Source organism: Hemiscyllium ocellatum, chromosome 43 (genome assembly GCF_020745735.1).
Source record: "Hemiscyllium ocellatum isolate sHemOce1 chromosome 43, sHemOce1.pat.X.cur, whole genome shotgun sequence".
Taxonomy (NCBI): domain Eukaryota; kingdom Metazoa; phylum Chordata; class Chondrichthyes; order Orectolobiformes; family Hemiscylliidae; genus Hemiscyllium; species Hemiscyllium ocellatum.
In genome coordinates this window covers 16,239,952-16,266,471 of record NC_083443.1, presented here as the reverse complement: position 1 = coordinate 16,266,471, position 26,520 = coordinate 16,239,952, and the positions used below count along the sequence as shown (strand labels likewise).

General features: G+C 41.0%; 1 protein-coding gene across 3 annotated transcripts in view; it reads right to left on the bottom strand.

Moving 5' to 3' along the window:
- Positions 1–3,768: 3,768 nt before the first annotated feature.
- Positions 3,769–26,520, bottom strand: part of LOC132835028 (mitogen-activated protein kinase 8) — a 120,520-nt gene continuing 97,768 nt past the window's right edge. For 2 of the 3 annotated variants that reach the window (XM_060854282.1, XM_060854281.1), the window contains exons 8-12: positions 24,321–24,503; positions 21,411–21,535; positions 16,913–16,976; positions 14,078–14,155; positions 3,769–7,399 (exon numbers count right to left, since the gene is read on the bottom strand). In XM_060854282.1, coding sequence (XP_060710265.1) covers positions 7,254–7,399; positions 14,078–14,155; positions 16,913–16,976; positions 21,411–21,535; positions 24,321–24,503 — 596 coding nt within the window. In that variant the 3' untranslated portion in view covers positions 3,769–7,253. Of the gene's footprint in view, positions 7,405–14,077; positions 14,156–16,912; positions 16,977–21,410; positions 21,536–24,320; positions 24,504–26,520 lie in introns of all 3 variants that reach the window. The other variant, XM_060854283.1, reaches the window with a different exon arrangement.

Sequence of the window (26,520 nt, the reverse complement as noted above, 5' to 3'; positions counted from 1 at the left end):
TTATAGTGAGTGGGAAAAAGCTTTAAAAAGGACCAGAGGGGAAACTTTTTCTCACAAAGGGTAGTGGGTGTATGGAACGATCTGCCAGAGGAAGTGGTGGTGGCTGGTACAACAATATTTAAAAGGCATCCGGATGGATATATATGAATAGGAAGGTTTTAGAGGGATATGGGCCAAGAGGTGGCAAATGGGAAGAGGTCAAATTGGGATGTCTGGTCAGCAAGGACATGTTGGCCCAATGACCTGTTTCTGTGTTGTATAACTCCATGACTTTAAGTACGCAAAGTCCATGGTCACCACTAGAAATAAGTCCTCAGCATATTTGAATTTTAAAAATATTTTACACACTGGCAGTCACGTTCATAATCATTTTGTATTTTTTAAAAAATCTTCCTCCAAATCCTGTACAGATTCATAGGACAATAGTTTAGGGTGCCGGAAGTCATCTGATAGCATGGTAGTTAACACGGTTGCCTCACAATGTCAGGGACCAGGGTTTGACCCCACCCTTGGGTGACTGTGTGGAGTTTTTACATTCTCCCCATGTCTATGTGGGTTTCCTCCCACACAGACTAAAGGTGTGCAGGTTAGGTGGATGACGCACGGGAAATGCAGAATCCTAGGGTAAGTGGTGGTGGGGGGGGGGAATGCTCTTCAGAATGTCAGTGTGGAGTCAATGGGCTGAATGGCCTGCTTCCACAATGTAGAGATTCTATAACTTATCAACTTGTCTGCACCAACTGAGCTCAATAAGGAACAGTCAATAATTTATGAAAAACGCCTCAGTTCTATGTAGAAGCCGTTGTCAAGTTATTCAAAACAATGGCTCAACAAATGCACTAGCCAGTGACCCTGTGAATTTTGCTTATTCAAACAAAGCTGGTGGATACTGCTAGTAAGGCACTTGCATAACTATGAGTGGAGATACCCAGGGCGTATGAGGAGGTGAAGAAAATGGGCGGCACGGTGGCACAGTGGTTAGCACTGCTGTCTTACAGCGCCTGAGACCCGGGTTCAATTCCCGACTCAGGCGACTGACTGTGTAGAGTTTGCACGTTCTCCCCGTGTCTGCGTGGATTTCGTCCCACAGTCCAAAGATGTGCGGGTCAGGTGAATTGGCCATGCTAAATTGCCCGTAGTGTTAGATAAGGGGTAAATGTAGGAGTATGGGTGTGTTGCGCTTCAGCGGGTCGGTGTGGACTTGTTGAGCCGAAGGGCCTGTTTCCACACTGTAAGTAATCTAATCTAATCTTAACCAGAGGTAACTATGTATTTAGGAAACCTTATGTTTTAACTACAAATACATGGTAGTCAGAAAATATTTTGATACTTGCAGTTAAAAAGGTGTGCAATATCAGTGCTAGATTCACAAGACTAACTATGAACCTGTCAAAGAACAGCACCCTCTTTAGGAGGGACATGAAGATTATACAAAACTCTGCATTTTTCAAAAACCTTACAAAATATGTACAGTATTCTAATAAAGATTGCTGTCTCTCAAGAAAACACTAATTCAATCGCAATTATATTGATTTAGTCACCAAACTATGAAAAACCTTTTTTCCTTCCACTTTCTGAATAAAAGGTCACAAATTTGTAATTCACACACATTCATCTTATATGTAGCATTAAGTTGCCCATATATTAGACAATTATACATACGCACACGCATTCCAAATAAATACTCAAAGTTGCACTTAAGCAGAAACATTGCTAAGGAAAATAAACATACCAAGTTTGCCAAGAAAATACAGCTCGGTAAAACCGCAATGAGGTGGCCAAGGTGGTAATTAACTGCAGCTGTGCACTGAACACTAGGCTTGGCTACTGCTTTGGTAGACTGCTGTTTGGAACTGAAAAGACAAGAAATTGAGCAACTGCAAATGTCCAGAAAGGAGAGGAAAATGTTTTTGAAGCAAGATGAAACAAATCAGCAGTGTCCAAAAAATGACAGCTCTCACCTTTGCACTTACGATATATTCAAAAGATAAGAAGGAAACCAACACCTGGATGTCTATTCACACAGTACTTTCAATGGATAAAGTGTAGTTAACCACATTGTCAACAAACAGTGGGAAAGAAGTGCTTATGAGCAAGGAATGCTGCAGCCCATGAGCTGGAACAGAATGTTAGTGATTTCTATATTCTACAAAGCCTTGAACCAAGAGTAAATATTTTTCAGTATTTAATCTATTTTATCTGAAAGTCTCAATGTTAAATGAAGTAGGGTCATTGACTGAACAGGAGATTTTTATCTTAAAATCTTTATATAATATTATATAAAATAATATAATATAATATAATATAATATAAAAGACTGTTGTGGTTCTGTTCACCGAGCTGGGAATTTGTGTTGCAGATGTTTCGTCTCCTGTCTAAGTGACATCCTCAGTGCTTGGGAGCCCATGAAGCACTTTTGTGATCTTTCCTCTGGCATTTATAGTTAAATCACTATAAATGCCGGAGGAAGCATCACAGAAGCGCTTCACAGGAGGCTCCCAAGCACTGAGGATGTCACCTAGACAGGAGACGAAACGTCTGCAACACAAATTCCCAGCTTGGTGAACAGAACCACAACAACGAGCACCCGAGCTACAAATCTTCTCACAAACTATAAAAGACTTTATATTAAAATCTACAGATGTCTCCAACAGAAAGGTGTCATACCACATTTCAGGCAAAACTACCTTGTTCCAACATTATCATCCTGTGCTGGATGTCAGATAATTATTAGTGTGCAATATTCAATAGACTGTGCCCCAAACAAATTGCTACCTTAAATCTCTAGATAACTTACATCTACATTCTTTAACCAAATCTCTCAATCCAAAGAAATGACAAATAACCTAACTTCAGCTGGCTTTGGCAATTGTAGTGTTACAGACAGATTAATGATAAAGGTCTTCGTGGAGTAAAGACAGAGCCTGCAACAAGCCACTTTAGTGGAAAGCTAGGCACCTGGCAACATCTACAGTAAATAAACTAGACAATCATCTGGACCCATGCAATGTGCCATATTTTCAAATGCTATTAACTGCTGACTTTAGCTTTACTTTTCCACTTAAATTGGACTGTAATGTTCGCTTCTAACTTCATTTCTTAATTTCTCTACTTATACTGTGTTACACTTTACTTTTAACTTTAATTTCTATGTTACTACTTGTATATAAGTACCTTCGCACCTAAGATGTGTGGTGACACGCACTTTTCACCGTATTCCAGTACATATGACAATGAAGCTTAAATCAAAAATCAAAATCAAACCTGTTCAAATTAATAAGGAAGGGTCACTCACCCGGCAACATTAACTGATTTCTCTCTGCAGGTGCTGTCAGACCTGAGCTATTTCAGCAATTCTGTTTTTTTGTTTCTGATTTACAGCACCTGCAGTTCTTTTCGGTTTTATGTTCAAATTAATTCCGTGAGCATCATGTAATTAGTATAGGCAAAGAGAGTAAATGCTGTTAAACTACAATACTTCAGTTGACAACTCAGTTGACACCAGGAAGTCAGAGGATCACCATTAAGACAGAGTACTTTCTGCAATGTCAGTTATCTAATTTAAGTACTTGTGCGGCAAGCTGACACTAGGTAGTCTCCAACACAAGCTCAGGGTCATAGGCAGAGGGCCAATACATCATTCTAAATTGTACTCTTTGCTTATTCAGTGTTATTGTCGAGAGGTCAGTTTGTTAAGTCAAGAACCCACCCAATTCTAATCGCATTTATGGAAGAAAGCAAACCAACATAAAGTGACCCTGTGCCATAATTTATTTATTTTTAAACACTGCATTTTGTTGAAATGCACATCGCAATTAGAAAGCGGATCAATGCAAGAAAAAGCAAGTTTACTGCATCTTGGGAACACAGTCAGCCAAGTGACTGGAAGCAGCCCACGACTAACTTTGGGACTACTGGAGTGACAATCAACTTTTTTTTCAAAGAAACAGAATCACTTTTCTCCATGTGTCCACATCCCCTCATCCATCACGAGAGATAAAACATGTCAGATCACAAGTGAAAATTACACTTCCAACATTTATTTTTCTCCATATTGGAAGATTACGGAGCATTGACAAAGCATGAAATACAAATCCACAAAATGTAGCTTCACGTAAAATGTCATAAGTTTGAGAATCACTATGGATATAAGAAAAACTAACTTAAGGAATTAGCTCATACAAGGGAATCTGCGAGTGACTGGCAAATTTTGTGAAAACCTTACAGTTACCGGTAACTATTTCCCTCAACCCTTTTACAAATTTGGCACCAACAACAGAATTATTTGTATGACACATGGAAACAGTAAAACTACATGAAGATACAAACAATGTGTGAAAAATAGGTACTTTTCCAGGAAAGAACTTGAATGGGGAATAAGCATTGTGTGAAACAAAGGAGAAATTATTTTGCAAAGTATTAATTGGAAGGCAAAGCAGGTTTTTAAAATGGTAACAGTGCTGTTTAACCCTGTGGTTTAAGACACTAAAAATCAACTTTGTAACTGAAACAACACATAAATGCTGCCACATACAGAATAGGACAGTCAATAACTGTAAAGGAGGAAAAAGTTTATATTTCCTGAATTGATAACTGGATGATATCACACAAATTAACCAATTTATCCCCCAACAGCTGTCTGATCTATTGTACATTTGCAGCATTGTTTGTGAAGATTTATCTATACACAAGTAATAATTTGGTAGCTTAGTGGTTACTTTACTGGACTGGTAAAAAGACCTGGACAAATGAAAGGCGACAAGTTTAAATCCCACTGAAGTTGGGGTAATTCAATTTTACGAATGAAGTAATTTAAAAATGCTAGTATCAGCAGTAGTAACCATTTGATAACAGGATTATAAATTTTCGTATAGCTCATTAATGTCCTTTAGGGAAGAAAACTGACCTCCCTTATCCAGGTTCCAGAAGCACAGCAACGTTATTAACTCAAATGTTTTTTTTTAAATGGTCTGGTAAGCTACTCAGTTTAAAGATGGAAATAAAGGTTGGTCTTGTCTGTTATGCAAAATGCAGATAATTTCACTGCACTCAAAGGGACGAGGTTAGGGGAAATGCAATGTGTTAAACTCCACAGCAAAATCCTAAAATCAATCTGAAAATAAGTTTACATTTAATTAAGCTAGCTTATTTTTAAACTTCATATGCAGTTAAATTTTGAGGAGAAAAAAAATCCAGAAGATTTCTATCCTGCATGGAGTCTAAAATGCAATTCAATTTTACTGTTAATCCTATTGTAACCAGTATAATCAGTTTAAATTAAATTCTGGCACAAAATAATTAGCATCAAAATGACAATCACATCCCAATGAGAAAGGATTTAGCTGGGACTTGTACTGAGGGAGATTGAGAGAATTGTTAATAAATGGAGTTAACATTTCAGAGACTGATTAAGATATTGTTTGAGTAAATCTGTAAATCACCCCATGCCCTAGGAGATTGCACACCTTAGTTCACTCAATCCACTATAAACATGAACATCACAATATCCTATAGTGCAAACTCCAAGGTTGGCTCACTGTTGTGCTCACGAGACACGAAAAATCAAATTTTTATTCCGTTGTTAACTATAACTAAAGATGGCTATTTGCAGTACAAAATCATTATTAAAAGATGAACATTGTTCATTAACACTAATTATCTCAATTATTTTCTGTAATATCCAATTCACTGCAAATGTTCCTGCAGTCCATACTGGATATTAATGTGTAACAAGTATTCAGCACAGGTATACACTTAAAAAAATAAACTAACCCAAGGAGCAGATGCAGGCACCATGCCCTCAACTACCTAACCATGGCATTATTACAATCTTACATTTTACACTAGTCTAACTGAAGTTAAAAAGGGGGGGAAAAAAAGCCTACAATCCCTTCACATTCCAACAGGGTCCAAAATAAGTATACCACATCACAGCTATCCCATCTTTACAATCAAATTTGTATCACAATTTGCAAATATTATTGCACATCCACTATGAGAAAACAAATATACAAAATGCATTAAACATCTCTCTAACAAACAAAGTACATGTATAACAATGTTTCCCTCTTCACAATAGTTTCAGCTGTGAATTTGGTGGACTCCTGGTGGTGGGACCAGGGACACTTAACAGTGGAAATAAATTAAAACTGTTACATTCCATCATTGTACTGAATGGTAGGAAAGCGAGCAACTCGATGGCATTGAAATGGTACATTGATTGTGTGAGGTAGTTCATCAATTATTTAAAAACCTCTTTTGATAAGTTACTTCTGTCAACTCATGAAGCTTGTAATGTTTGCCTGAAACATAACCCTACTGCACTGATTCTCGTCAAGGTTGGCATTTTGACAAGTTGTATTAGGTAAAACTAGTTACAAATTAAACCATGATTATTACAGGGCACTACATCCTGTGAACTCCTAATACAACAAATGGATTAACCAAATCACTCACTTACAAGGAACAGCTTATTAGGGGCAAGCTGATTTTTATTAAAATAGTTTGGTGCTGGCACTGACTCAAGATATAGAACTGGTTTTGTGCGGAATTCGTCTGTGATGCTCAGTCGTTGATGCCACATTTTCTCTTCCCATTTTCAAGTCTCTATTACCTTAAACAACTGGCGAGTCTTCACCATCAGTTTGAATACTCTTAGTGTTAAACCCAGTAGCCTTGCCTATCCAAAGTGGCTGCACTAACATCTAAAACACACTCGGCTTCAGCTTTGGACGTGTAATGTAAACAGGTAGGTCACACAGTCAACCAAAATTTATTGCAGACACCGGTATTCTACGTTTTCAACACATAATGATTTGTTGTCCTAGTCCACAACTAGCATTAAGCCAGAGCCAACTAGATTAGAAAAGACCTTAGAATGTTTAAATTGTGTAAAACCACTTCATGCAAGAGTGCGAGAGAGAAAAAGTAGCCTAACTAAGTCATCCCTCTGCGCACCGGATTTGGACTCTGGAACTTGTTTGTATTTTGAGCTCATTTTTCCTCCCAAAACAGACCTAAATGTAATGATGTTAAATATCTGTCTGTTACAAGTCATGCTTTAGGGTTACTTGCCCTGGACTAAGGTTGCTGTACTGAGTTACTGTATGTATATCCAACATAATTGAAAGTTGTACTCTATCTGGGAAACTGATTCCAATAAAATTAAAACACAGTTGGAGCTTTTTAAAAAGCTGGTCTACCCTCTCTAAGATTTAGCGCAAACAATAAGACCCCAGAGAGAGGGAGGCTAGTCATCTGCAACAGCCCAGAGGTCCCGCCGATGTTTCTAGGCTGCTGTCGGTATCCGATGCCAGCGTTGGATCTGTTGACATGGAGGACACATCGTTGACAGATGAAGATGATGATGGATGATGAGAGCCATTGATCATTGCTGCACCTGTGCTATGAGAAATAAGGAAGTCAGTCAATAACAGTGTACATGTTATTCTCAGCAACATTACAATCACAAACCAACCACATCAGATAAACAAACAGCATAAAGAGATACTTAAGTGGACAGTGTAAAGCTGCTGAAACCTGAAAGGAAACTAGGGACAGGCAATAAATGTTGGCTCAGCCAGCAACACCCACATTCCACGAGTAAAGAAAAAGATATCACCTTGTTAACATTTGTTTTAATGTGCAAATCTTGCAATGAGTTCAGAATGTCTTCTTTCAGCTGACATTCTGACACTATTGTTAGAGCAACAATGCAGTGTCATGAAGAGGAGTCAGATCAAATATTAATTTTGAATGTGATCAGCTGGTTTTACATACTCAGTGGATTTTAAGTGACATTGCGGACTCTGAGTTCATTGCCAGACGTTGCGATGTTAACCTTGTCAAATCTGAGTTACTGAAGCGGACTTCAAAAGAACATGCCTACATGATCCCAGGAACTTTCACATTTGTTAATACGATCATCAATGATTATTCCAAGAGCTTGCAGTTTGCGGATATCAATGCAAAGCTCGGCAGACAGTGCAAACAAGACTCCACTGACAAACTCCCTGCAAGGTAATTATTCACAATACGAAAATGGCCAGCACATAATCACAGATGTGGCCCAGGAGGTGAGGAGTAAGAGTCAGAAGAGGGCTTGCACCAATAGCATCACCACGTCAGGGACACACACAGTACTGCAGGGGTTGGGGCGCTGTGGTGGGAGTCGATGGGACATAAGGCCATAATCCCAGTTTGTAGAATTTGCTCATTAGTTTTCATTTCTTAAAAAAAAAGCAAAAAAAAAATCCAAAGCCACTTTACCAAGCGCTTACTTCCTGCAGCACTATCTTTGGAGAATGGCTGCGGTTTTTGGTCGATGTACGTTTGCTCCTTGTGCTCTTTGCATGACCCACATTTTATGAAGCACTGGATGTGCATGCAATTTATTCTGGAAAGAAAGGTTTTGGTTGCGGGACAATCCAAATACTTGATGGGATCACCACGACAGCTCATTTGGAGACCATGACTTTGCAGTCTGAAAACCTGTCTCATGACAACAGCCACCTTTGGCTGCTACGTACAGAGGGGGGAAAAAAAACCCCAGTGAAAGCTACTCTCACCTGAACCATCGTAAAACAGGAGAGATCAATGGGACAACCAAAGGGACAACAGCATTATCCATCTTTCTCTCAAATGTTGCATCCTATTTGCTGTAAATCATCTGAAGAAGTATAACTACTGCAAACAGAGAATCTTAAAGGAAGGAACTGACTCAGCACCAATGTGCCCAGGACGTAGAGTCAGTCAGAGCTGTACAGCATGGAAACAGACCTTTCAGTCCAACTCGTCCAAGCTAACCAGATTTCCTAACCTAATCCAGTCCCGCTTGCCAGTACCCAGCCCACTTCCTTCCAAAACCCACCTATTCATAAACTCATCCAGATGCCTTTTAAATGTTTTAATTGTGCCAGCCTTGCCTCCACCACTTCCAACAACTCATTCTATACACACACCACCCTCTGTGTGAAAAGTTATCCCTTAGGTCCCCTTTAAATTTTTCCCGTCTCACACAAAACCTATGCCCTCTAGTTCTGGACTTCCCCCACCCCAGGGAAAAGATCTTGTCTATTCATCCTATACATGCCCTTCGTGATTTTATAAACCTCTAAGGTCACCCCTCAGCCTCTGACATTCCAGGAAAAACAGGCCCAGCCTGTGCAGCCTCTCCCTATAACTCAAATCCTCCAACCCTGGCAACATCCTTATCAATCTTTTCTGCACCCTTTAAGTTTCACAACATCCTTCCATTAGGGTGGAGACTAGAGTTGCATGCAATATTCCAAAAGAGGCCTAACCAATGTCCGGTACAGCTGTAACATGACCTCCCAACTCTTATACTCGATGTACTGACCAATAAAGGAAAGCATACCAAACGCCTTCTTTGCTATCCCACCTATCATCAATTGAAGTGATGCGTCTTTAAAAAGAGTCCCCCACATCAAAAAAACATTTTATCACATTTCTTTCATTCATGAACTCTATGTTAATTTGTTCTTTACCACCTTTGCATGCCTATGGCACAAAACAAGCAGTTTTTAAAAAAACTTTATATATATTTACCCAAGTTCGATAACACCAATTCCCAGCTTAGTAATGCAAGGATTTTGGCAGTCTTAGTTTCTTTATCCTAAGTGTCACAGAGGTAAACATAGACAACTGGCAACATCTGATCCCTTTCAAATTCACTCTTACAACCAATCCAGAAACTGGGGGGACAAGAGGGGAACCTGTTCAAACCTCCTCGTAACAATCAGGTTGAAGCTGCAGCTCTGACTGCAGGGTTTTTTTCTCCCTCTGTACAAGCTTGTGTTTTATTGATCAGTAATTAGAAGTAAACTAGATTTAAAAAAGTGGCCATAAGTTAGGGATCTGGATTTAAAATGGTATTTGTGTTTACTCAGTTCTGAGACCATTGGCCAAAAGAAATTGGGTTAAACATCCTCATTTCATCAGTTTCAACTGAATGAAGGAGTTAATTACTACAGATACTGGAATGTGAACTGAAAGCAAAAAAAATGCTGGAGATCACAGTGGGTTGGACAGCATCCATTGAGTGAGAGTAAGCTAATGTTTCGAGTTCAGATGAGTCTTCAATGTTGGCTTGCTCTTTTTAACGACGGGCTGATGCTGTGATGTCCAGCAATTTTTGATACTAAGTGTGGATTGCAGATAAATGGCAAAAATAACACGCCAGTAAGTACACTAGGAAAAACCAAGTGTAGTTTAAAGCGTGCACACAATTGGACAGGGGAGAAAATCAACCACATATTCAGGTATGTGGATATTTTAGCCCTCAGTGAAAACTAATCGTGTACAGTGAAGTCTTATAGTTCCAGTGCTGGCTTGTGATCAGAGATTTAATCCAAGCAATAAACCAAGGATCTGGAAAACTGACAGATTTGGAAACCTGGAAAAAGGGAATGTGAGAAACCAAGGTGCAGGCCGCCACACTGACTCAGTTTTCATTCATGGAATTTCTGAAAAACAAACTTTTCCAGTGGTTTGTGTTGAGATTTCCTTTCCCAGCGTTTACGAAACATAATTAACAAAAGTTTAACAAATCCAAGCGAGTGGGAAAGTAACATAACATTTTCCAAAGAGAAAACACATTCGTTCATCAAATCTTCTTCAAAAGTGAATAATTACTGTAGTTCTGTAATGTCTCCATCTGACGTCAGGGATGATCCTTCCTCACACCATATACAAGTCCCTGCTCAAAGCTTTACTTTGGTCATTTGAGTGAAGTGGTCAGCTGCTCAGACTGCTTCCTTCAGCAGCTCTTTGCCATTTTGGTACAGGTAGAGGTTCCTTCATCAGAAATGCTCAGGACCAGCTGTTTTTCGGAATTTTTCGGTTTTCAGAATAAGTGACAATATAATGGTGACATTTTAAGAAATCTTATGGAAGAAGCAGACTAGGAAGGAAGAACGTGCTTGGCCACACCCCTCCATGTCACATCTGAGTGACACACATCGAGTGGGTATCGACTTGGGTTAACGGTTTGATTCGGCAAACAATAAGAAACTTCACAAAAAAAAACCTTCGGATTTCAGAGCTTTTCGATTTTTGGATGTTCAGGTAAAAGATCTTCCACCTGTACAACTTAAATGCTCTGAATCGTTACAGGCAAACTTCCTTCAGCAATAAGGTGACCAACTGGAATCAAGATCGGGAACAGAAGTGTCAGGACTGGAAGAGTGAAAAATGATCCCCTCTTTATGCATACTCAACCGTAAAAAGAAGTGCCAGTTTGATTTTACCAAGTGCTCTGAAACATAAAAGTGAAATGGAATAAGGATGGGCTCCTTTATTGTTGAAGGTGGCTCAATTCCATCATGGGCGATTGTCAAAGTTATTTGGATCCTTGCAGCCTCTATATTTTATTCAAGTGGATGGTTATATATAAACTAAAGAATCAGGAGCAGGAGCAAGCCATTTGGCCCATTGAGCCTGCTGCACTGTTCAGTATGAAAGATGATGGCTGATCTGATCACCACCTCAGCTTCACTTGCCTGCTCTCTTTTCACTCCCTTTTAATGATATAAGCATTTCTACACAATAGCTGTGCCTCCACTCAGGGGAAGACTGCTCCACAGACTCAGGAGAAAAAAAAATAAAACTCACCTCTGTCTTAATGGGACACACCTTATTTATAAATTCATGTTTATTAGACAATGTGAAATAAAAACAGGAGTGGGCCAAACAGCCCCTGGAACCTGTTCCACTGCTCAATAGGATCATGCCTGATCTGATATTCCTAACGTCCACCTTCCTGTCTTTTCCCTGTAACCTTTGATTCCTGAACTGATCAGGAATCTATCTTGGCCTTAAATATACACAAATTCTCTGCGCCCACAGATCTGATGAGAGCTGTGACTAATTGCACAGATGAACATATCAAGCTACTGTATGCTCACAAATATTAGGGTGACATGGTGGCCTAGTGGTGATCACTGTTGCCTCTCAGCACCAGAGACCCAGGTTCGATTCCAGCCTTGGGCAACCATGTGGAGTTTGTGCATTCTCTCCTGTCTGCGAGGGTTTCTTCCCACAGTCGCAAAGATGTGCAGGTCAGATGAATTGGCCATGCTAAATTGCCCACAGTGTTAGATGCATTAGTCAGAGGGAAATGGGTCTGGGTAGGCAACTCTTCGGAGGGTCGGTGTGGACTTGTTGGGCCAAAGGGCCTATTTCCACACTGTAGGGAATCTAAAATATTTAATTGGCAAGTATGCAATGTATGAAGTGCAAGCAAAATAACCATCATAATTACAGGTTCAGATTGTGGTGAATTTAAACTAACAGTGGGAGAAAGCATAATGACAAGCTGGCATTGAAAATGAGATAAACTCTGTAGACTTTCTACTCATGATAGGAGAGAGAGCTTTCTCTTCCCTCAAAGAAACTGAATTTTCTAATCCTTAAGAATAAGTCACAAATAATGTGGAAAGTCAGAATGTTATGCTAAAACCATTATCAGATAATTTTAGTTAAGGAGTTTAGAATTGAAAGCAGACTGCAAAAAGACATCTTGTACAGTATAATTAACTCAGTGCAGACTTCACTTGCTGCATATAGGCCTTATAGTCATTCTTTGTTCATTCATTTATTCAAATTTCTATGCAGAATTACACAGGTATCGTATAATATTCAAATATGTTGCCACTGTCTGTAATAACAGCTAAACTGTTGCAAACTCAGTGACACAGAATGAGATGTATAATTGATTATTTAGATTTATTCAAATAAAGTGATTGCTAACCTTCAGATTATGAACTCTACGAAAAAGCAAGTGATCAAGGCAAGTTTACAGAAGCAGTGAACTTACTGGAAAAAAAAGTTTAACAAAATTCCCAAAATGGTAAAAATTTACATCCAATCAATGCAGGACTGTTACCATTGCCCTGATTCCTGGAGATATTAAATAAGTTCACAACACACACGTGCACAAATTGAGGAAATAGAATGTGTATTGACAACTGGACAAGCACATCTGCACAAGCAACTGGCTAGGGAACTATGCTGGAAGGTTATGCCTTAATAATAAGTAACTTAAAGATCATGGGGTTTCAAACTGATGCAAGCCAAATTAACATACAATTCTTCTCAAATACTGAGCTAAACTAATCATTTCAGCTAGGCCATTATGTTTTTCTTTTTAATAGTCTCACCATCAGGTTCCACTGTAGGCTGAAGACCAGATCAGATATCTTGCTTGGGTTTTAGATTAGATTAGATTAGATTACTCACAGTGTGGAAACAGGCCCTTCGGCCCAACAAGTCCACACCGACCCGCCGAAGTGCAACCCATCCATACCCCTACATTTACCCCTTTACCTAACACTGTGGGCAATTTAGCATGGCCAATTCACCTGACCTGCACATCTTTAGACTGTGGGAGGAAACCAGAGCACCTGGAGGAAACCCACGCAGACACGGGGAGAATGTGCAAACTCCACACAGTCAGTCGCCTGAGGCAGGTTTGGACTATACAATTCTACAGTCATGTCATAATTGAGGACAGATCTACAGAACAGGTACAAGCAAGAAATTCTACTGATGCCGAATTAAGGTGCAATGATGCTGTGCTCCCAGCAGATGGTAGTGCTGCACTGTTTAGAGTTATGTTTTTGAACAAAAACTAGCACCATCAAATGCTTGCCAATTCTACCCTCGACCCTGCAATAATGGTCTTGAAAATGCTCAACAATTAGAATGCAACTAGTCTCAACTCCAGGTGGATACAGAGTTACCAGTCTTTTAAAAACAATTTATCCTTTCTAATACGCATGTACTGTTCTATCTACATCGCCAGATCCTAAGATTGGAACCTTTCAAATGCAGAAATGTTTTATTTACTTAATGTGTTTCTTTCACTTGGAATCAAACCAATGACCAATGAGTTCAACTTGAATCAGAACATCCATTCTGAATCACTTCAAACTAACTAGTACTCAGGTGAAGGTTAGAATGTTAAATATCTAAAACCTCTGTAGATGACTGAAGATATTAATGTTGCAAATGTGCCCTCTTTGAAGTTTGGTACCAAAATATTCTTGCAATAACTAACCTAAAGGAGGTGGTTGGCCTCGTATAACACCATTCTTCATCCTCTCTTCCCACTCCAGTACTTCCTTGTATATCAACTCTGCAGACAAAGGAGATTAATCTGTTTATTGAAGCACAGGCTTACACAGGGTGTAATAATCATGAGGTTGCAAAAACTATTACACCTGCATCACTTAGCAACAAAGAATGGCTTTGGTAGTCAGCCTGAAAATACCAAACCCAGAAGTACACACATTCCAGGTTCATCAAAATCAGTCCCTTTCCGTGAAAATCCAAAAAGGAAAGAAGAATAATCAGAGATTACTGCAGACTTCCTGGGAGAAACGAGGAGTGTTTTAGGGATTGTACACTGCAAAAATAGCTTCCATGCTGTGGTCCCCTCTGTGGTGGGAAGACGAGATAGTTGAAGCGACTGCTTTGCAGAATATTCCCATCCAGTTCCCAAGTGCAATCCTGAACACAGTTGCCCATCATTTTAATTCTTTCAGCATCCCAATGCAAGCTCAAGGAATGCCACTTTGGGGTTTAATCAGCTGATCTACAGCATTCTAGATTCTCTGAAGAGTTCAACAACTTCAGGTTATAATCTGAGCCCATTTTGAGATGTTTGATTTTGTTGCTAGCTTGGACTGGAGACAACTGCTGATGGTAATTATTCTTACCATCAGCTTATTCTTCCACCAGACAAATCTTTCATTTCTATGCCTTACCTCATTATCATTGCCTTTTACCAGCAACCTATTACAGAATCTCCCATTTTTCACCTCTGTCCTCAGCCGATTTTCCCCCTCCCTTCTTTCTCTGCTTCGGTTGTTGATTTTAACCCATCACATCTTTACCTTTTAAATTCTGATGGAAGTTTATCAAATTTGAATTATAAGTTGAGGCTGAATAGCCTGGGAATGTTTTCACAGGAGCTTCGGAGTTTGAGCAGGTGACCTTATAGAGGTCTATAAAATCATGAGGGGTATAGATAATGTGATTGGCAGATGTCTTTTCCCTAGGGTGGGGATTTCAAGACTAGAGGGCATATTTGTAAAGATGAGAGGAGAAAAATTTTAAAAGTCGTGAGGAGCAATAATTCTTTTCATACAGAGGGGTTTGCATGTGGAATGAACTTCCACAGGAAGTGGTGGATGCAGGTACAGTTACAACACTTAAAAGCCATTTAGATAAATACATAAATAAGAAATGTTTGGAGAGGGACTTGGGCCAAGTGCAGTCAACCTATTTAGTTTGGGATTATGCTTGGCACGGACTGGTTGGACCAATGGGTCTGTTTCAGTGCTATATGACTATGACTTGGCCCAGATCTTCTGGTTTCTGGATTGGAGTCCGGATGTTTTACCCAGCATGAACATTTGGACTGCAGAAATTGGCCTCAGTGGGAACTGAGGAGGATGCCCGACCTTGCAAACCAATTCCCCTGCTCATCAGGACCCCCTCGGATTCTGAATCCAGAGTTGGAGACTTTGAGCATTTCTGCAGTATTTTATTTCAGTAGCTGCCCAGAAAGTACTGGACAGTTGAAAACCTATTTGGACATCAAGGTAACTAAAGACCTGCCACTCAATCATTCTCACTGACCCCCCTGACACCCCCCACCCTCCCAACCAGCCTGTTCATCCATTCACAAACATCTACACTGAATTTTCAAACCCACATGATAGGTTAGTCCCCACCTCCCGATCCCAACTGGCATCTGACAGCTTACTGAGGGATCACTGTGCTGCTCAGTTCTGAAGAAACTGGATGCAGAAGACCTAGCAAGGAACATAGAACAACACTGACTTAGAGAAAAGTTTGAACTAAGCAGCGATCTGCCGAAAATTCTCTCCTTGTGAAAATCCCAACATTAACTCAGCTCCCTCTCCATGTTGAGGGAATCCCTAATTGAGTCAGAGAGATGTACAGCATGGAAACAGACCCTTCGGTACAACTCGTCCATACCGAACAGATAGCCCAACCTAATCATTTGCCAGCACTTGGCCCATATTCCTCTAAACCCTTCCTATTCATATACCCATCCAGATGCTGTAATTGCACCAACCTCCACCACTTCGTCTGGCAGCTCATTCCATACACGCACCACCCTCTGCATGAAAAAGTTGCCCCTTAAGTCTCTTTTATATCTTTCCCCTCTCACCCTAAACCTATGCTCTCTAGTTCTGGGCTCCTCACATCCCAGAGAAGAGACTTTATCTATTTACCCTATCCACATCCCTCATGATTTTATAAACCTCTATAAGGTCACCCCTCAGCCTCCTACGCTCCAGAGAAAACAGCTCCAGCCTATTCATCTTCTCCCTACAGCTCAAATCCTCCAACCCTGGCAACATCCTTGTAAATCTTTTCTGAATCCTTTCAAGTTTCACAACATCCTTCAGATTACGTCAAGCATTTTTAGGGGGAAGGGGGAGTGGGCTGAACTTTCAGATTTCCAGCAGTTGTCAACCTTTCCTTTCAATGACATGGGTCTAAGATGTTCTGCTGACTTCCTATCAACATTGAGTGTCTCAACAGGAAGGCACAATCCTATTCAAAGAACTCAGATCGATGCCAAGAATGAAGCTTTTTAAAAGGGACAAATGTTGCATATATAGTATGGCGTTATGTTTCAAAAATGAACAGCACTTGGAACAATTCTGCATATCCTTTCCTTCACTCAGGATCATAGTTAATTACTTTTAGTTACTCTGGATTAAGTGTTAGTAAGCTTGCTCATAGCTTCAGCAAAGAACAATAGTGCTCACTCACATTACATTTTATCTTCAAGAGGAATACACGTCACAAATATTTTCAGCATTCAAAGAATGCACTGATTTCAACATCTTACCTTTCCACTCATCTATAGTGTGATCCCTTTCATCTAGCTGCTTGTCATATATCTTGGGTGGTGGCTAGAAAAATAAGTTGAAATCTTGTTAGACAAATCTTTAAATCATAGAATCCCTAGAGTGTGGAAGCAGGCCATTCAGCACTTGGAGTCCAAACCCACCCTCCAAAGAATATCCACCCAGCAGCCCCCCCACTAACAACCACCCACACTCCTCCCCACCCTATCCCTGTCATCCTGCATTTCCCACGGTTAATCCACCTAACCTGCACATCTTTGGACTGTGGGAGGAAACAGGAACATCTGGAGGAATCCCACGCAGACGTGGGGAGAATGTGCAAACTCCACACAGACAGTCGCCTGAGGCTGGAATCAAACCTGGGTCCCTGGCACTGAGGCAACAGTGCTAACCACTGAGCTACCATATGTTTACATCGTTATCTATACTGTAATCAATGGTGAAAGGTTAAGCAGCACACAAAGACCAGGGCAAAACTGTTGTTAATGACTTACTTAGAGCTTCATAGTTTCAGTGAAAACAGATTATCTATTAAACTGGAGTCAGGGGCACAGAAAAGTCTATAAATGGGTGCTGATAATTTCCACCTCAGTACAGCAGGCTATGCCACAGCAGTAGTTGAAGGGGAATGTCAAGATAATTAATTCTTACAACTAGGCAACCAAGATAGTAAACAGCACTATTCTTTATAATGATGAGCCTCCTGCTACAGCGTTGCAGAATTAATAGTGTTAATTAACATGCACAAGAAACAAGCGGAGGGTCAATATGTAAAGTAATGACAGCCCAGTTGATAGATCATATTTTAATAAATGTGGGATGTAGGGCAGAAAGTGGAGGGGCAGGGAGAAGCAGGGAGTTACGAGCTCTGATACACACATCCAGGAAAATACTTTCACAGATTAGCAAAACAAAAACAAACCCTATTATATTTTTCTCCATTTTGGAAAATGTGCATCATGGTGGGCCACATGTTTTCCAGAGGATCTCTTCGATAACAGCTGGCAACTGAAATGTAGTGGTAGGCTTGGGGAGACAGAATCTAACTACAGGGTACTTGGGCACACCTGTTGGATCAGCTTTAAAAAGGAGAACAGGTAGCCTCGAATGGCTTCTAGGAGCATGCCTAGATTTCAAGCTGGAATTGAAGTTTATCAATGGTCTGTCCCTACAATTTATCACTAAAGTAGATAAAGTAGCACATGGATGATTTTGGGATATAGTGCAGGGGGACAAGCTGAGAATAGTTCACAGGTCGGCGCAACATCGAGGGCTGAAGGGCTTGTTCTAAACTGTATTGTTCTGTGTTTTATGTCTATAAGGACAGGGAGGGATGTGAGATATAAATGATTTGTAAAACAACATTTTGTATTTACATCTACTTACAACATTCTATCAAGTGATGATCATACTTCAAAAAACAGCACAATCCTCCTTCTCTCATGCTTCAATCTAACTCATTAACTTTGTCTAAACTTCATAGAATCTTCAAGACATTTATCGTTCTAGACGTAACTTACTAGGCTTTGAGCAAAAGTAGTTCATTCTCACGGCAGCAAAATGGGTGATAAATTTAGGCTTAGCCCACCAAGTGGCAAGTAACATTCGCAACACACAACTGCCAGGCTAGGATTTAAGGCAGAGGATGCCAATCCAGACAAGTGGGGAGTATTCCATCAAACTCCTGACATGTACTTTGTAGATGATGGACAGAGTAAGATACTGAGTTTCTCACTGACCTGCTCTTGTAGCCACTCTACATTTTAGAAAAAAAGATTTTTATAGCCTTGAGACGTGGATGTTGCAAACTGGGCCAGCATTTATTGCCCCTCTCTCATTGTCCTTAAGGTGGTAGTAGACAAGCAGGAGGCTGGAAGAACACAGCAAGCCAGGTAGCATCAGGAGAGAGTGACATGCTGTCTTCTTAAACTGCTGCAGTCCATGTGCTACAAAGCCGTATGGGAGGGAATTCCCTAATGTTGACTAAGTGATAGCGAAGCAGCAGCGATATATTGTCAATCAGGATGGTGAACAGTTTGGAGTGGGATGTACAAGTTGTGGAGTTCCCACATGTCTATTGTCCATATGTTGCTCAATGGCAGTGGTCGTGGCTTTGAAAAGTGTTGCCTAAGTAACTTCGGTTAATTTCTGCAATTCACTTGTAAATGAGACATGCTGCTGCTACTACTGAGTGCTAGTCATGGAAAGAGAGGATGTTTGTGGATGTAGTGCCAATCAACTGAGCTTCTGTGTTTTGGATTGAATCAAACTTCAATATAGTCATTCTTATATGGCTAGCCCAGTTAAGTGTCTGGTCAATCTCCTGGGATGTTGATAGCAAGGTTGTGATGGTAACGCCATTGAATGTCAAGGGATAATGGTTAGAGTCTCTCTTGTTGGAGAAGGTGATTGCCTGGCTTTTGTGTGGGACAAATGTCAATTGCCACTTTTCAACACAACCCTCGATCGTTGTCCAGATGTTGCTGCATTCAGGCATGGACAGCTTCAGTATCTGAAGAGTCACTAATGGCTCTGATGCATATAGTTCAAGAAACCAACTCAGAGCCTCCTCGAGGACAATTGCAAATGGACTATAAATACTGGCTTCGCCTATGATGCCCGTCACCCACAAATGGATTTTTATTCGAGCAAAGAGGAGCTCTGACAAGACATGCTCAAAATCTCAAGGTTTGACAAAGTGAATTCAGCCAATTATTGCCACAAGCGAGTTGGTAACCGGAAGGTGGAAATTTAAGAACCCCACCGTTATACAAGGGGACCATATGAGATTTAAAATTTTACTGAACTTCTGTTAAAACAGTAAATGACCTGACAGAAGCAGTGATGAATTCAGAATAGCTTTTCAAAAGAAAGATGCACACATGTATTTGAAACATTAAACCATAAAAAGTCATGGGGAGGCAAGGATAAGGAAGATGGATATAGTGACATTCACATTATCCAATATGCATTGTGATCAAATGGCATATGAGGAACATGCGAGAACTCTGGTTCTATACTCGATGGAGCTTAGAAGGATGAGGGGGGATCTAATTGAAACATACAGAATACTGAATGGCCTGGACAGAATAGATGTTGGGAAGATCTTTCCATTGGTAGGAGAGGCTAAGGATCTGAGGGCACAGCCTTAGAGTCAAGGGAAGACCTTTTGGAACGGAGATAAGGAGAAACTACTTCAGCCAGAGAGTGGGGAATCTATGGAATTCACTGCCACTGAAGGCTGTGGAGGCCAGATCTTTGAGTATATTTAAGATGGAGACAGGTAGGTTTTTGAATATCAAGAGTTATAGGAAAGAAAGAGAGAGAATAGGGATGAGAAACTTATCAACAATGATTGAATGGCAGAGCAGACTCGATGGGCTGGATGGCCTAATTTCAACTCCTAGGTTTTACAGTCTTATGGCATGGGTGAATCAAAAGTGCTGGTTAGCCACTGGAGTTTGCGGTAACGAGGCTTGGAGCCTTTTAACTTGGAGTCTCCATTTTACTAGGAGCACGGAGGGAGCGATACTTCATCTTCGGATAGCCCTTTTAGAATCCCTTCGGGTGACAACATTGGAGTTCTATACAATAACACTGACACCACTGTTACTGTGGAGTGGTGACGTTCTGCACTCGTTACTGGAGATTCCGGTTTCTGGGATGACAGATTAGGCGACACATAGGAGGTTTACACCAGGAACTGGTCACAGTGTAGTACGTGATGTGTGGCCTGGTGCACTGTAGACTTCAGATGCCCAGAGATTAGAGTAGAGATGGCTTCTTTAAAGTAAACCATGTGCTGTCAACACAGGAATTTCTGGACTTCTCTAGACTGCTGGTGCTCAGCAGTCAAAGATATTCAAAGTTTGATACCAACAGATTTTTTGGCACAAATGAAATCAGGGGAGGTGGGAATTACTGCAGGGGGCTGGATCGTTAAGTACATTCAAGGGCAAGTTTGACAGATTTTTAATCGGTCAGGGAACTGTGCATTATGGGAAAAGGCAGAAAAGTGGAGTTGAGGATCATCGGATCACCCATGATCTCATTGAATGGTGAAGCAGGGTCAATGGGCTGAATGGCCTATTTCTGCTCCTAGTCTTATGGGATAGCATGGAAAAGTGAAGAGAGATCCACGTCAGCCACTGAATGGTCAAACTGGCTGCAGATGTAGTATGACCTACACCTGGTTGTTCAATCTTAAAGTGGGATCTAATCTGATTTAGAATACCAGCAAATGAGGAAGGGTCACTCAACACGAAACATTAATTGATTTCTCTCCTCAGATGCTGCCAGGATCTCTGTTGCTGAGCTTTTCCAGTAATTTCTATTTTTGCTACAAATAAAACCTTTTTAGTTGTAGTCAGATAAGTTTTTTACTTGGCGTTTTTCAGATTAGTGGTGGCATTGTGCCGTTTGTGTTACACAGTCACTGGACAAGTATGCGTGGAGAAGACGGACAAATTAAACACTTACAGCTTCTACTTCAGCAGGATCATACCAAACGTTAATGTAAGGGTGTTGCAGAGCGTCATCCACTGAAATTCTCTTTGATGCATCTATTACAAGCATTTTACATAACAAATCTCTAGCTTGACTTGCTGTAACACAGAAGGGGAAACTCCAGTTAAGTACTGTCGAGATTGTTTACCTGCAATCATAAATACATATTTGAATAAGCATTATAAGTTATTTCAGAACTGAACTGTTTTGCTCGTCAGACACAGGGGTGATTAAATAAAAGAAGCTCCAATTACCTGCATGTGTCATTAAAATTTAAAAAATGAGCAAAAAATGTATGAAATTTGGTGTTGTGCAACTTGATTTGCTCCACTTACAAAGAATAGATTAACTTGCAATCATAGTGACTTTCACTGTCTCAGGAAATTGCCAAAGCACTTTCTGAAATTGTACGGCCTTTGTAATTTGGGTAAACATGGCAGCCACTTTATAATCCGTGCAGTTACTACATCAGATGCAAGTTAACTTTAGGTAAATCGATTGAGGGACAAATATGGTCTCGTATGTGAAGGGAATGCCGCTTCTTTTCAAAAAGTGCCCTAACTTTTTTTTCATACTTCCTAAAATGGGAAGGGACGTGTTCAGTGTCTAAAATCCCCCAAAGAGAGAGTGACTGCCGCAACCTCGCTCTCCATCCCCTTGGGCCTTTGTGGGACTTGGAGGCCGGACAATGCATTCAAGTCTCTGGGACAGAGCTTTGAACATGTGACTTCCTGGCTCAAGAGTCCCCGAGCCAAGTCTGACACTGGTTGAGACAAATTGCCTCCAACAAACAAGTCAGGACGCAATCAATCAGCCGCCATGTGGGTTGTGCATGTGTTAAACAAATGGATTAATTTTCAACAAATCAATGCAGGTATAATGAGCTGTGTTGTAAAATATTCAACTGTACAAGACCATTTGGAACTGCTGAACTGTACCGTATTCAGATCAAGTGGCTGTCTGTCATTTCGATGCGTCACCACACACAGAAGTCCTTCTTTAAAACTGAAGTCTTTTTTAAATAAGTAACACTCTATTGGAACAGGTAACTTAACAACCACGATCAAACTCAAAACTCAACTTAAGGTATTTTAATTGACACTGCATCAATCACAAGGCTTAAATGTTATTAGAATAAACAGGATTATGTAAACAATAGAAGACAACAAACTAATGCCAACAGGATATTAACAGCCCAGATCACTAAGCATGTACAGGGGAACCTCAATTATCCGGATACTAATTATCCAAAGGAGATCTCAAGGTCCTGATAGAAACATTACATCACAGATGTATTTCCAGCAGTGATCACGTCTTTTGCTTACGGTGACTAAATAAGCACCGTCTCCAAGCGACTGATCTCCCTCCCTCTCTCTCTCCACACTTTCCCTGGAATTCTACAGAGGGGTGTACCTTAACCATTACCCCCTCCGCTTCCCAGGAATAACCTCTCCAGCATTGTCCTGTGCAGGGCAAACGTGGAACCTGTCAAAAATTCGCAGTGAAAAGTTGTGTCTGTGGCTGGGCCTGTGTGCTATGTGGAGTCTTACAATACAAAGGCAGCAGCAGTAGTTTTGTTGGTGTGTAGTCTGGATGCCCTGAAGGGGGAGGGGTGCGGAATTAGTGGGGGGTGAGGGAGGGGGTTGCTGCGGGCAGGGGCTCGCACGCTTTGTGCTGGGGGTCGGGGTTAGACTGGGTTGGTGTCGGGTGTGGGGTTTGAATGGTTTGGGGGGCAGGGTAGGACCGGTTTGGGGGTGGACTGGGTTGGGGTGGGGTTTGAATGGTTTGGGGGGCAGTGTCAGACCAAATTGGGGGTGGACTGGGATGGTGGGGGGGGGGCATTTGGATCGGATTGGGGCGGGGTTTGAATGGTTTAGGGGGGCAGTGTCAGACTGAGTTGAGGGTGGACTGGGTTGGGGCAGGGTTTGAATGGTTTGGGGGGCAGTGTCAGACCAAATTGGGGGTGGACTGGGATGGTGGGGGGGGGGCATTTGCATCGGATTGGGGCGGGGTTTGAATGGTTTGGGGGGGGCAGTGTCAGACCGAGTTGGGGGTGGGCCAGGTTGGGGGGGGGGGGGCAGGGTTGGACCGGGGTGCGTGGAAGGTACTAGACACGGGAGGCAGGGGGTCAGTGAGGATGGGAACTGTGTTGGGGGTGGGGCTTTATGCACTGCATGTTCCTGCTAGTCTCCTGAGCAGAGAGCAGACTTTAAAACTCTGAGCGCCAGAGGAAAGGCATTTAATCGATTTTCCGAATAATCGATTATCCGAAAGAAAAAGTGCCGGCTCATCTCGTTCAGATAATCGAGTTTTCACTGTAAAGAAGAAATGGGCAGATGTTTGAAATATCAGAGAGTTGAGGGTTATGAAGAGCTGGCATGAGAGTGGAGTGGAGTGACAGTCTGTGGCAGATCAGCCATAATCTTGCTGAATGGTTGGATAGGCTCAAGGAACCAAACTGCCTTCTCCTGCCTTTACGTTCTCAGTATCTGAAGTGTTACATTGTGCAATGGAACTGCAGTCACTGCTGGAAGCAATCTAGTAACTTAATTGATTGCTTAACTTGCAAACGACCTAAATTTTAGTTTTGGGCCATTAATAGAGAGCATTCAGTGGATGTGTTTGGTTGTTCCTCAGCCAAGACTGGATGACCAGTAGTTGTGCAGGATTTCAACTCCAAGGAGGAGCCCCCTCAGAGTTACAACCAAGAGTATAGCACCGCTTGCTCTGATCAGGCACTTGGAAGAGCTGACAGAATCACAAATATGAGAAGCACCTTTAGTTCAAATGCAGCTCATAACTGCCGGGGGGTGGGCGAACTGCACACAGTGTACATGACTGCGGTGAACAGCCTGAGAAATGAAAAGCGTGCCGTTCCATTACCTTTCAGTTTATTGTGCTCAGAATCGGCAGGAAAAAGGACGTCTGGAAAGAGTTTCTCAAAACTGTAGCCTGTGTACTTGGGTCTGTTCTCCACGTAAGTCCTCACGGTGGGCTGCAACTTCTTCATGAACTCAGAGGCTGGTGTTCCTAACTGTTCGATCACTTTGTTCCATTGATCAATATCTAGGAGTTAGGTAGCTAAGAAAAATATGGCTGACAAGGCACACAAACAGCTGATCTATGTCAATAACTTATGTATAGTCACTTTGAAATCATCTGTCTATGCAGAACACTTCAAATCTTAAACGATAAAATGAGACTGAAGTAGCGCTGGACTCAATTCAATCTCTCCTGTCTAAAATTAATAGTAACCATCCCACACTCTTGTCCCTATATTGATAACATCCAAAATCATTAAAATACATGAGCAAAGAGCAAAAAACTGCAAATACTGGAAATTTAGATGCATAAATCATTTTAACCAGATAAGAATGCTGCAATGTAATATTAAAAAAGTTATACAGCCAAGCTAGGAACTCTCACCCATTAAAGTGTACTGTTGACAACCCAGAAAGTTACGAGCCATTGGGGGACAATACAGAAATGGACAGATTTCATGTATATTCAAGGTGTGGCATGATGGCTCAGTGGTTGGCACTGCTGCCTCTCAGTACCAGGGACCCGGGTTCGACTGTAGCCCCGGGTGACTGTCTGTGTGGAGTTTGCACATTCTCCCCTGTGTCTGTGTGGGTTTCCTCTGGGTGCTCTGGTGTGCAGGTCAGGTGAATTGGCCACGCTGAATTGCCCATAGTGTTCAGAGAAATGTAGGTTAGATACATTAATCAGGGTTAAATGTAGAGTTATAGGGGAATGAGTCTGGCTGGGTTATTCCTCGGAGGATCAGTGTGGACTTGTTGGGCCACATGGCTTGTCTCCACATTGTTGGGATTCTATGATTCTTAAAAAAAAAAGTTTAGCAAAGAAATGTCAAAATCAAAACAAAGGAGGCAACGTAGATTTAAACATGGCTTTGGTGTGGACCCTGACTAAATTACAGCTGCACTTTCAGACACGCAGCAGGTATATCTAGAGAGAGGAGGGCGAGTGAATTTGAGAGGAAAATGAGCCAATGCAGGGTACTCAGTGTGAAATAATGGAAGAGGGCATGTTTAAATTCACAAGCTGCTGCTTTAAAGATTGTAAAATGTTAATACCGATCATAAATATTTCAGCACAGCTACAACACTTAACACATAGAACTATATTCATTTTTTCAACCAATGAGAGCATGATTTGATATTATCCTGTCATTAAGCACAACTGTTTCCTGATTTATAAATTCCTGCTTGAGTAGCCCATTTAGATACATTCAATGTACATTTTACTGCTGATGTCAAGTAGATTAAGTACCAGATGAAATAAATTCACAAGCTATACAGGTCCCTGATGGCTCAGAGATTGCAATTCTTGCATGTGCGAGCATAAAAGGTCTCAAGTTCAGTTTCCAATCTGTGCAGAGTTCACTGGTCTCAGTAATAAGTGTGCGCATGTGTGTGAAACAGAGTGCGCAAAAGAGTGATATTGATCTCAATTAGAGAAGTTGTAGAGTTACTATGATTGGTTTCTAAAGTTGCGGTTTGTTAATCGTTGCTGGTTATGTTTATGCAAGACAGATTCTTGCTGCAGATACACTGGGCCTACTGTTTATAGTTCACAGCAGGAAGAACACTAGCGACGATTAAATGATATCTCAGACAGACATTGACTTCTGCAAGGAACAAGAAGGTGGTCATAGATATGGAGTACCAATAAGTTAAACACATTTGTTTTTTTTTCCTTAATTTCTACTTCCAAACATATCTTGCACTTGCAAAATCTTTTAGAGATGTTCCATCATTGGTCAATTAACATTCCCCAAATACACTACACGAGCATGGCTTTGACTCCAATTACACTGCTGTGCAGTAACACAGCAGAGATCACACGCAAACACTTGGGCAAAAGGAGATCTAGATTCATGCCCTATCATTCTATTAAAAAAAACTGTACTGGAATTTCAATGCTAAACCTGAATTTTAAACCACTTAATCGTATCAACAGAAATGCAAGATGAATTAATGGCGCATGCAAGGAAAATCCGATAATGCTCTAAACAGGTTGAGTGCTATCAAAACGGTTTCATTCATGCAACATCCTAACA